General features: G+C 41.0%; 1 protein-coding gene across 5 annotated transcripts in view; it reads left to right on the top strand.

Annotated features, from left to right (window-relative positions):
* Positions 1 to 12,754, top strand: part of ANKS1A (ankyrin repeat and sterile alpha motif domain containing 1A) — a 233,981-nt gene that overhangs the window by 181,018 nt on the left and 40,209 nt on the right. For all 5 annotated transcript variants that reach the window (XR_006356327.1, XM_044002069.1, XM_044002068.1 and 2 more), the window contains one exon: positions 12,591 to 12,657. Coding sequence is in view for 4 of the 5 variants with exons in the window: in XM_044002069.1 (XP_043858004.1) it covers positions 12,591 to 12,657 (67 nt within the window). In the remaining variant the exon portion in view is untranslated. The remainder of the gene's footprint in view (positions 1 to 12,590; positions 12,658 to 12,754) is intronic.

Raw genomic sequence — 12,754 nt, forward strand, 5'->3', positions numbered from 1 at the left:
TAACTATCTGAAAAAGAGCCTATTCCTTGCTATGATTAAAAATAAGCAGAAATTGAAAAGGCACCCTGGAAAAAGAGAGAGAGAGAGAGAGGGGCAGCTAGGTAGCGCAGTGGATAGAGCACTGGCCCTGGAGTCAGGAGTACCTGAGTTCAAATCCGGCCTCAGACACTTAACACTTACTAGCTGTGTGACCCTGGACAAGTCACTTAACCCCAGTTGCCTCACTTTAAAAAAAATGCTGAGAGAGAGATTGAGATTGAGATTGTTTCCTCCTGGTGTAGCTGCCATTCCTGTATTGGTGATGAACTTCCCACAGGAGGCTGTTTTTCCTCAGTCAAGTTATGGATTTAACACCCCCTATGCAAGGATTGTAAGGTAGACACACCTTTCCTCCCTCTACCCAAACTGTTCTTGTTCTTCAACAGGTGATCTTCATGCTAGGAATGTGAAAAGGTGAATTTCCCCTACATTTCTGGACAGCATGGGGGGGGAGGGGTGCGAGGAGGGGAGACAGCTGAAAGTTTGGAATCAAAATACTCTATAAACTGAGAACCTTTCTATTGCCAACACTTAAGACTTAAGGAAGGCAGAAGGTGGAGACAGTGATGAATTCATGAAAGGTATCTGGGACAGGGAGTGCATCTGTAAGCAGGCATCTTCCAGGGGTCAGTGCACAGCCTGAAAATTGTACTTAAATTCACCAGTTATATGTTGGATTCAGGGCCAGGCTAGCTTCTGGATATGAGAGGAAAATTGGGGTTATTGACCCACTATACTCTTTAGGGCTAGGAATACTGCTCAAGGAGAGGCCATTTGGCCTGAGGGATAGTTCTGTACTAGGATAAATGTACAAAAGCATTTCCTTTTCTTATTATCAATCACCAAAGGTTGTATTTATCTGTTTAATGAAGTGGAATTAGCAATAATTATAACAGTTTCCATTTGTAAAACATTTTAAGGTTCAATAATAGTAATAGAAAGCACTTATATAGTATTTTAAGATTTGCAAAACACTTTACAATTAAGATTACAAAACACTTCTTATACCAACTTTGTAGCACATTCTACACCCCCATCACCCCCCCCCATACACACACACTTTTTTTTTGCATATGAGGAAAGTGAAGCTCTGAGAGGTTTCATGACTTGCTCACAGTCAACCAGCTAGCAAGTATCAGATCTTCAGTTTTGAATTCCTTTCTTCCAAGTTCAATGTTCTTTCTACAATACCATGGTGTCTCACTCAGGGAAACAGACTCCACCAATTTCAACTTGCTGCTAGCATGAGTCCGGATATAGGAGAGCAGTCAACAAAGCAGTCTCAGAAAGGTGGAAGGAGTATAGTTCCTTAGACACCTACTATGTGCTGGCACAGTTTAAGACAATGGCTAAGCCAAAAAAAGAGAAGCATAAGGCAGTGCCCCTTTTTCTTTGGAGGTACACATGTGATACACTTCACCAATTAAATAACAATACAGGACAACATGTACCAAGGGCCAAAATGAGTAATTAAAGCTGTAATGCCTAGACGAACATAAGGAGAGATGAGGGTACATCACTGAGCTCTGAGATACTAGACTAAGGGGAGAGAAACAGAGACAGACACAGAGAGAGTTGGTTTAGAAAAACAAAGATGAATATTAAAGCACTTTCTTAAAATGAACAAAGGAAAAGAAAAGATATGCCTAAGGAAACATTGACAAGCAGGACAGCTTCAAATTGAATTTATTATATATTTAAGGGGAAAAAAAGTGGTTTATAACACATTTCATGTACAATCTTTTTTTCTGTTCTCCTTTATATAAAGAAATGCTCATTTTACTTGGTGTTTGGCAAAGAATAAGACCTCAGAAGCACAGAAGGGAAGAAGGAAATAATCCATTTTCTTTTATGTTTGAATACCACTTCAAACCCCACCCTTCAAGGAAACTGATAGCACTGATTCTGTCTTTCCTAAAATTCTGTGAAGCTTCTGAGCTCTTACTCTTGCTTAATCAGGAGCTATGCCTTGGAAGAACCTTCTCCTGTAACTTCCAAGCCTGTACTGTGAACACATTCTGGCTCATGTCCTCACAGCAACTCCCATAGGATCCAGTGCCTTAGATTGAATCTCCATGTTGTCTGTGGTAATAATCTAGTGGACTGTGGCATTTCTGTATCGAGCACTTGTCTTTTTCCATTCTTTTCTCTGCAAGTGTTTGAAATGTTTATATGCTTTGTCAGAACCTCCCTGGCTGTGGGTGGGAATGGTAAGGTTGGAGAATGGAATTCCTTACTTGGAAAGCTGCCCTCCATATGCAGTGAAAAATCTTCCCACAGCACTGGAGCCTGTCCAGGACTGCACACTCCTCAGAAGTACAAAGAACCAAACAACAGATTTTAGGGTAGTAATAAGAATCCATTAAATATCTCCAGCAGTTTCCCTTCTACTTTTTTCCATTCACATTGAAGGTGAAATTTATTACCTATACCAATATTAAAAGTTCACTAAATTGGGCAGCTAGATGGCGCAGTGGATAGAGCACCGGCCCTGGAGTTAGGAGTACCTGAGTTCAAATCCGGCCTCAGACACTTAACACTTACTAGCTGTGTGACCCTGGGCAAGTCACTTAACCCCAATTGCCTCACTAAAAAAAAAAAAAGTTCGCCAAATTTAGCAAGTTTTATTTTGTTGTTTTTTTAAGCATCTCATATGCTAAGTGCTAGAGAAAAACAGTCTTTTCTTTCAAGGACCTTATGATCAATCTATAAACACCTGTTAATTACCTACTATGTACTAGGCACTGTGCTAAGGGGTTCAATATAAAAGCAAAAGCCAATAGTCCCTGCCTTCAAGGAGCTTAACATCTTGGGGGGGGGACATATAGATATTTACGAAATATGCCTAAAAGATTATTTTATGTAGAACTCACATGAGGCAAGGGCTTGCACAGAAGTCAGAAGAAGTGATATGAGAACACTCTCAAGATCTCTCTGAAGCATTGGAATTGATCGAGACACATGGGAGACACTGGTAGAGGATCACCCAGCATGATGTGCCCACATCAGAGAAGGTGCTGTGTGATCTATGAGCAAAGCAGAATTGCAGTAGCTCAAAAGAAATGTGAGATATATAGATTTAGAGACATCTTCACTCCAAATGTTCGTATGGACTATTAATGCCCAATCTGTGATAAAGCCTTCCAAGCTGGTATTGATCTGATCAGCCATAGTAGGAGAGGCTGTACCTGGACCCCGACACAGTGAGGTCATTTTTTTGTTTTGTTTTGTTTTTGCACGGGGCAATGGGGGTTAAGTGACTTGCCCAGGGTTACACAACTAGTAAGTGTCAAGTGTCTGAGGCTGGATTTGAACTCAGGTTCTCCTGAATCCAGGGTCTGTGCATTATCCACTGCGCCACCTAGCTGCCCCCTACAGTGAGGTCATTTTGTTCCTCATCAAGTACAAAGGACAACAGCCAACTCAATGAAAACCATAGTTTACATTTGATTGTGAAGGTAATACAGAGCCACTAGAGTTTATTGAGTATTGAAGTTTCATGATCACTATGTGAAGGCTAGATTAGAAATGGGAGAGGCTTGAGTCAAGGAAACCAGCTACAATGCTGATACAGTAATCTAAACAAGAGGTGATGGAGGACTGAACTAGAGCAGTGGTTGTGTGAATGGGGAGAGGGGGACAAAAACGAGACATGTTTTGGAGGAAGAAACCACAAAATTTGGCAACTGATTGGATACTCATTGGGTGAGAGTGAAGAGTCAAGAAGAATGAGAGTCAAGGTTACAAAGTTGGGTAACTCGTATGGTAGTGGTGCCCACTACAGAAATAGGACAGGATCATAGATTTAGAGTTGAGAGGGACCTGGAAGGACCCTCATTTTATAGATGAGGAAATTGAGGCCCAAAGAGACTGCAACTTGCCTCCGTTCACACAAGTAATAAGTGGCAGAGCTGGAATTTGAAACCAGGTCCTCTGGCTCCAAATTCAGTGTCCCTTCTAATGTGCTACACAAATAAATGATATAAAGTAGAATGTGATCAAACCCTAGGTGTGCCCTAGAGAAAGTGCTTTAAGAAATCTTTTTTGTTGTTTTTGGTTTTGTTTTTTAATCTGCGAAGGGTTACAAAGGAGAGGGAATCAGTGACATCTTTATGAAAGAGGGCTATCTAATGTGGACCTCCAAGGAAGAGAAGGATTTCAGCAGTCAGAGTTGACGAGGAGAAAATGTCTCCAAGGAGAGGGTAGAAAATGATACGAGGACCCCCAATAGCCAACCTTGGTTAGAATGTAGTATATATGAAGGGACATAATAGGAAATAAAGCTGAAAAGCTCAATTGGAACCAGATTGTGGAGGAATTTAAATGCTGGGCATTTGCCCTGGAGCAATAGGTAAACATTGGAGGCTTTCCAGTAAGGGAAGGAACTTGGTCAGACCTGCCCCTTAGGAATAATAATAATCATAGCTAATAACTAACACTTTTATAGTGCTTACTATGTGTCAGGTACTATGCTAAGTGCTTTATAATTATTATCTCATCTGATCCTCAAAACAATCCTGGGAAGAAGTTGCTGTTATCCCCATTTTACAGATGAGGAAACTGAAGCAAATGGAGGTTAAGTGACTTGACCAGGATCACACAATAAGTGTTTGAGGCAGGATTTGAACTCAAAAAATTCTTCTGACTCTATGCCTGGTACTCTATCCACTGTGCTACCTAGGTATTTCAGGAAGGAAGATTATTTTAGCAACTATGTGGAGGATGAATTGGGAAGTCAGTCCATTGATAAGCATCTATGAAACTCTTAATGTGCTCCAGGCACTCTGCAACACACAGGGGACACAAAGAAAGATAAAAACATGGTCTCTTGCTCTCAAGGAGAATCCAGGATTTTCAGGGGAGATGGCATACAAATAACTGTACCTTGATATTCTAGTAGATGGAAGTTAATCTCAGAGAGAAAGCACTAGCAATTTGGGAGAGGTGGAGTGGGTAATGGACCACCAGCAAAGGCCTCTGGCAGAAGGTGTGACTCAAGCTGAATTTCGAAGGAAGCCATGGAAGGCAGTAGACAGAGATGAAGAGGGGACTACTCTTGGCATGGGGGATAGCCACTGAAAAGATGTAGAGAGAAGTTGGAGCATCCCTTGTGAGGAGCAGCAAGTAGGTCACTGTGCCTGGATCATAAAGTACATGGAGGGAAATAAAAGGAAGGTGCAAGATTGTGAAAGGCTCTAAGTATAAAACAGAGTATTTTATATTTTATCCTGGAGGTAATAGGGGAAGTTACTGGAGTTTATTGAGTAAAAGAATGATATGGTCAGACCCATGCTTTAGTAGGACCATTTTGGTAACTGAGTGGAGAATGGATCAAAGTGGGGATTGGAGAGAGGAGAAGCCCGAGGCTATGAGAGGTTGTGACTTGCCCATGCAACCAAGCTGCCAGACTGAAACCCAGGTTTCAAAGAAGATTCCAAATCTGGGGCTTTTTCTACTACACCACACTGACTTTCAACAATAATGTTGGTGATTATTGTATCAGGCAAAAGAACACTGTACTGGATCTTTCATTCAGCCTTTCTTTTCCCTCCTGATCCCCCTGTGACAGTTAAAATAATTACTATAGAGACACGTTTTGGGTAACCTTATTATCAATATATCAATTCCTGCCAGTAAGGGGTTGACCAAGCATCTCCTTAGCTTCTCATGATACCAAGAGGTACATGGCTACCTACCCAGGTTTTTTATCCCTTTTTTGATAAGAGGTGGGTCATTATACATCAATCAAATCTAATTGGTTAGCATTATTTGGAGGTGGGTTATATTAAAATGAACTCCAAGGATGACATCAGAGAAAGGAATGCAAGACCCCTAATCAAGCTGGTCAGGGCAAAATCCTTTCATTTAGGTGTGGTTTAATCTCATCAGTAACATCCTTGGGCTATCTAGACAAAAGGCTCAGTCTCTACCCAAGACTGTTTTGTGAGCTTGAGTCTGGTTTGGCCCAAATGAATCTTACTTTCTGGGAGAACTCAGACCTTGAGTGGGGGAGGGACAAAGGACTAAGAAAGAAGGAAAGATCTCTGGGTCCCCAAAGGTATTGATTATTAATAATTATTTCTCACCCCTGAACTGTAGTTGTCTAATTATATTTATTTTTAGCTTCAGCAGAAATGGTTAAATTATATGAGGTTCAGATCGAACTGTGCCTATCCTCCCTGAACACATATCTGTCCAGACTAAAATTACCATCACATTAAGGGATCAGGCCAAAAATTTGGGGAGGAAGTTAAGAAGAAACGGGTCCTATGTTCTTTTTTGTTTGTTTTTTGCAGGGCAGTGAGGGTTAAGTGACTTGCCCAGGGTCACAAAGCTAGTGTCAAGTGTCTGAGGCTGGATTTGAACTCAGGTCCTCCTGAATCCAGGACTGGTGCTTTATCCACTGTGCCACCTAGCTGCCCCTCTATGTTTTCTTTATGACCCTTAGAGTAAACAAAGCCAAAGGTAGTGGTGGGGGAAAATACTGCAGAAGCCAGAGTGATAGCTATAATGCTGACTACCTCCCAACTTGGGTCTCTCTGATATGATGATGGAGAAGGGTTCCAAGGGTCTAACTTTAATTTCTGAGGACAGGGGTTCCACACAGTGCTCTAAACAGACTGACATACTCTTTAAATAATTTCATTTAAAAAATTACAGTTCCACAAGCATAACTTGGATGTAGCAATTCACAGAATAATTAATCAAACTTCACAGGTTAGCAATAGTATTTCCAAGTGTCAAGAATCAACTGTTCCCTAGGTTCTGGTCGTCAAAAATTAAGATTGACGTTTGATGTTGATGATGGTAATCACCTTAGTCTAGGCTAGTATTCCTGGGACAATCTAGAGAGAGCAGACCAGGGATGTTGGGCTCCAATAATTCAGACTCAGAAGACCCTCTCACAGAAATTCATGACTTGGATTTGTTGACCTAGTTTAAGCAGCTGAACCTCTATTGCAAGTGTTGATTTGAAGGAATAAGTAATTTTTTTTTAATTTATAAGGAAAACTGAGAACCTACAAATTTGGAGGGAGACAGTTTTGAGAAATATTTCTACGTCCAGTTAGTACAAATGATGAATCCCCTACAGTCATTGCACTTATCTGAATTCACATTGTTCAAAATTATACTTATGTAAAATATGATCATTGGTTCCAACACTGAAAGTTTAAATAAAGGGACTCCTTCAGAGGTTTCATTATTCACACTAATCAGGGCTTCACTGGTACATGGAAAAGATTTTATCAGGTCCCCAACTAGATGGCCCTTAGCTTCCCAATTTGTCTTCCAAGTCATCCCAGTTCTACCTTCACCAGACATAGCAACCAGCAACATAGTCACTTAACTAACGGAATGCTTTTACCACCTCCCCCACCAAGATGGGGAGACAACTTCATCTGGTGGAAAGACTGCTGTCATTAGGAGTCTGAATGCTTGAGTTCAAGTCTGAGCTCAATCACATTTTAGCATAATGACCTTAAGCAAAAAAATCTACTTCTTCTTCCTCTCTGTACTTTAGCTTTCTCCTCTAGAAAATGAGGGGCTTAGACTAGATAATTTCTAAAGTTCTTTCCATCTTTTCCATTGGTATTTTCCACTACTTCAGAAAAAGAGTTTGCCATTTTAGTGCTCTCAAATATTCTTCCATTCTCCTCTACTTCTACTCACCTTTGCCAAGCTAAGCCAAGGCATTTGTGTGTCTGAGGCAAGATTTTTAAGTAACTCTGCCTATGTGTTACAGTTCACCTGAAGTTTTTGAGTCTATACTATTTTCCACTTTACTATAAAAATAAATACCTATAGGCCATAAAAGAATGGCTGGCATTAATCATATGAAAGTTAAAAAATATTCTGTTCCTCCTTGTTCAGTTTAATATATACTGCTTTACAGAGACTGTCCCAAACTTTTTTTTTGGTAAGGCAATTGGGATTAAGTGACTTGCCTGGGATCACACATCTAGTAAGTTGTCAAGTGTCTGAGGCCGGATTTGAACTCAGGTCCTCTTGACTCCAGGGCCAATGCTCTATCCACTGTGCCACCTAGCTGCCCCTATCCCAAACATTTTTGTCTCTTCTTAAGCCTCCCACAGAAAACTCTCTCTTTTTCCCTCATCATCTCATATAATTGAGACATCTTCCCCCACTATCTTCTTCTTCATTCTGTTCTCAAATGAAAAAGTGGCCCTTCTTCCTGCCAAGGGCAATCCCTCTACATGCACCCTTGATGCCATCCCTTTCTCTCTACTCCCAGAGCCACCATCCTAGTTCAGGCCCTCCTCATCTCTTGCTGGAATTATTATAATCATCTTCTACTTGGTCTCCCTGCCTCATCTCTCCTTTCTGCATTCCACCCTCTCTTCAGCTGCCAAGATGATTTTTCTAAAGCATAGGTTTCACCATGCCATTCTCATGAACCCACAAGCAAGTCTTCCAGCCCACTCTCCATTGTCATCATCCTTGGAAGCATCCCTTGTGTGTAGATGCCACCAGGCAACTTCTCCTGCAGGTGCCTCAGCCACAGTAGTACTTGTTAATCCATTGGTTTAATATTTGCTTTTTGACTGATTGAAAAAAGGAGAAACATTCATTGAATCCTTTGCAACTACCTTCTTTACCTGCCCCTAGTTCAGAGGTTCTTAGCCTGGGGTTCATGGACCCCCAAGCCCATGAATAGGTTTGGGGAGGGGTCTGTGAACTTGGATGTGAAATCAAATCAGTAAATAAATATTTTTTTTGAGTGGGTCAATAAGGGTTAAGTGACTTGCCCAGGGTCACACAGGTAGTTAAGTGTCAAGTGTCTGAGGCCGGATTTGAACTCAGGATCTCCTGAATCCAGGGCCGGTGCTTTATCCACTGCTCCATCTAGCTGCCCCCAATAAATATTTATTAAGTATCAACTATGAGAGGGGAAATTACATCTTTATTTTCACTAACTTCTAACTGAAATTAAGCATTTCCTTCAGTTATGAATTTTCAAAACCAAAATATTATTATGAGAAGGGGGCCTAGGCTTCACCTGACTGCTAAATGGATCCAAGACCTACTCCTTATATCCCCAATACCAATCATATGCACACTTTTTGCTCCCCTGCAAAAACAAACAAAGCCAAATTTGTATAATTAATAAAAATAAGCTTCAGTCATTCCTTATTGACCATATTCTACTTATGTAGTACTATGCTGGACATTTGAGGGCCAGGGGACAGCAAGAAAGCATGAGCATTATATAGGGGAAAGAGAAATGTGTAGTAGTAGAATTACACAGATAGAGGTTATTCTGGTTTCTTACTACCTGTTTTTTCAAATAATCCAGCATTATGATGCTAGACTTAGAGTGAGGGTGCTGCAGGTGAAATCCTAGCTCTGATACTGTCTTTATGACTTTGAGCAAATAACTTAACCTCCCTTGACTTCAGTTTACTAATTTATAAAATGATAAAGGTGGGCCAGATGGTTTCCAAGGTATCTTCCAGTTCCATGAGTCTATTACTGACACCCCTCCCTTCCTCAGAGTAATTTTGAGGAAAGTTCTTCATAAACTTAAAGGGATATATACATGTGAGTTATTACTATATTATTATAGTCTCTAGCCTCAAGGAGTTTTCAGTCCAACCTAACACATCCAAAACAAAAAGAGCAATCTATATCCAGTCCTTGATAAGGGAACAAATTGTATGGGACAGATTGTAAGTGTTCAGAAATGTAAAGCAAGCTTTGAACTAGAGTTCTCAGAGAAAGCTTCCCGAACGGGAAGTGAGAATTAAGCTGGATCTTAAATGCTGGCTAGATGTGGTAAAGTGGCATAATAAAATAGTATTCTTTATAGGAAAAAAAGAGTCCATTTGAGTTAACAGCCTCTTTCAGTGCTGCCCATCCTATACAGGTCTATTACCTGCTTCAAGGTTCAAAACTCCCAAAAGGAAATTTTGTTTCCCTCAGAGATGAGATTTGCAGTGTCTCTTTGCACTTTTGGGGTTTGGGATTGAGCTATAATACCAGAGTCTTAACAGGAGATTAGGTGACACATTGAGCTGAAAATTTTGTCCCTGTGGTTCTTGCAGAAATATTTTCCAGATTTGGCTGCAAGGAGGAACTGGGCATATACTTTTCTTCTTGGGTGTTGAGTGTGTGCCTTTGTCTGCTAGCCAAGATAGGTGAAACCATTTCCCCCCTTCTTCATGCTATTAGATACAATCACTTTACTAAGGTCTTTTTACTTATACTTAGGGGGAGAAAATATCTAAGGCTCTGTACAAAGTGTTCTCCTTTCATTTCTTTTGAAAAGCACTGTGAATGAGTTCTTTTTCTTCTCATTTCTAAGCACCAGATCGGATGTCCTTTTGGAAGGAAGAGAGGAATTTGCATTGGCTTGTTCCTGCTACTCTTCAGGCTTCTAGGAGATATTTGACCTGGTCATGTGGTCAGTTTGACCTCATCAGGGGGAATCCTGAAGAGAGTTTGTGGGTTTGGCTCACCCCAAAAGGTCTGTTACCATGGGCTCCTTCCTCTATTGTCATTGCCTAGTGAGGGCTCAAGGGGCAAGAGCACCAAGTGAACCTTCTCCCTAACTTGCTGTTGCTCCCTAGAGTAAAGTCTCTAGGTCTGAGAGTGTGTATACCCAGAAGATCTTCCTTGAGGTGGCAATATTAACATAGCTCATTATGGTTGCTAAACTCTTTGATGGGCAATGCAAAGAGGAGCAGGCTTCAGATTCTAGTCCTGTAACCGGAGTCGCCAACCCTTCCTTCTCTCCCCAGGCCCATGTGCAGTCAGTCACCAAGTCCTGACGCTTCTTTCCTCCACAACATTTCTTGAATCCAGATCTTTCAGAATTTCATAATTCAGGTCCTCATCACCTCCCACCTGGAATGTTATAACACTTTCCTAATTGGTCTCCCCGCTTATGACTCCAACCTGCCTTTATATCTCAACTAGCTGTTCTCTGAACACTCCATCATCTCCCACCTCCATGTATTTTTAGAAGCAGTTCTCCATGACTGAAATGCATTGCTTCTTCAGCTCTGCCTCTCAGATATCACCTCTTCCATGAAGCCTTCTTTGATTTTCTCAGTTGTTAATGCTCTCTCCCTCAAATTATTTTAGGATTATGCATCCATCCATATACATGTATTTCCTTAGTAGAAGCTAAACCTCTTGAAAGCAAAGACTATTGTTGTTATTTCTACCCTTGGTTGTTAGCACAACACCTTGGACTTATAGATGCTTAATAAATGTTTGTTGAAATTGAAACTGACTGTGAACAAATCATAGCCTTTTTAAGAGCCTCAGTTTCATTTGTACAATTAAGGGGATTGGACTAAATCATCGCCCTGGTCCGTTAGAGCCCATAGCTTTTGTGATTCACTTGATCTTTACAATCCTGAGAGCTTAATGACATAAGTAGTATAGCTCCTTATTAATGATATAGGAACTGAGGTTTAAGGAGGCAGAATGCTGAAGTCACATAGCTAATAAACAGCACAGCCAGGACTGGTACCTGGGTATTCTCAATCCCAGTCCAATGCTTTTTTGACTAAACTAATCTGCCCTTGATAATATAGGTGCACTATCCTGGCCTGCAGGGTTCTCCCTTGATAGGATGAGGGCTTACTTGTGAGATGAAGCCCCACATCCATGATTTCTACCTTCTCGAGCCCTTGAAATCTTGAGCTCTCGTATCTCCCACCAGCAGCAAAAGCCTCTTACCCATCCTAACAAACTGCAATATGACTGGTTACATATGTTTTTGCATCTTTATCCTCACTTGTGATTCCTCTTGTTCCTTAACTCTGTTGTGGCCAGAAGACTAGCTTTTCAGTTGTGGGTCTGACAAACCTATATTGTTTCCTCATCAGAGCAGTGTCTTGGAATAAGACCCCTGCTCAGCCAGAAGCAATCCTAATTTCTCTATATTCCAACCAAACTAGATTGCTTGGTGTGCCCTCTTCTGCCTATGCACTGCATCTGTGCAGTCTCTCTCTCATTTCTGATTCATACTCCCTTCCCCATTTCCCTTTGCCATCTCCTTCAAGAACTATTTCAGGTGCTGCCTCTACTATCAATCTTTCCCTTGTCTCCCAGCAGTTGAATTACAGTCTTCATCCTCAGATTTTCCTAAAGTACTTGGCAGTTCTTTTGTCCCTTTCACATTCTACTTTTGTTATTTTTATTTTTGTACATGATTTCTCTGCCCTATGAGTTTGAAAGAACTTCCATTTACCATCATAGTATCTTTAGTACTCTGAAGCTGAATTGAAGCCACACCCCTTGCCAGCCACCATTTCTGGGCAGGCTTCTTTGAGATTTCTGCCAGAAGTGTGGCTTCTGGCACCGAATTATTTAAGTTATTTATAACTTTAAATGTTATTTCTAAGTCACTATGTGGATTGTCTTTATCGGGATTGATTCTGACCTTAGGGATATCCAGGTTGTACCTGGGCCAAAATGTGAAGTCAGCTCTCTCCTGCCACTGCAAATGTTGTTCTCTGAAGTGTCATTCAAATCTAATGATCTTTTTTCCCTTTTGTTTTTCTCTTTTTACATTTCAGATTGAAAAGATCATGAGTTCAATCGGGGAAGGCATAGACTTTTCTCAGGAACAGCAGAAGATCTCAGGTACCAGTTTCAATGTGGTCAGTTGGCTTAATTGGATAGACTGTTAGGCCAGCAGGACCAGGGACCGAGGTTGCCCCTTTGGAAAGGCTTGCTACGT

Source organism: Dromiciops gliroides, chromosome 4 (genome assembly GCF_019393635.1).
Source record: "Dromiciops gliroides isolate mDroGli1 chromosome 4, mDroGli1.pri, whole genome shotgun sequence".
NCBI lineage: Eukaryota > Metazoa > Chordata > Mammalia > Microbiotheria > Microbiotheriidae > Dromiciops > Dromiciops gliroides.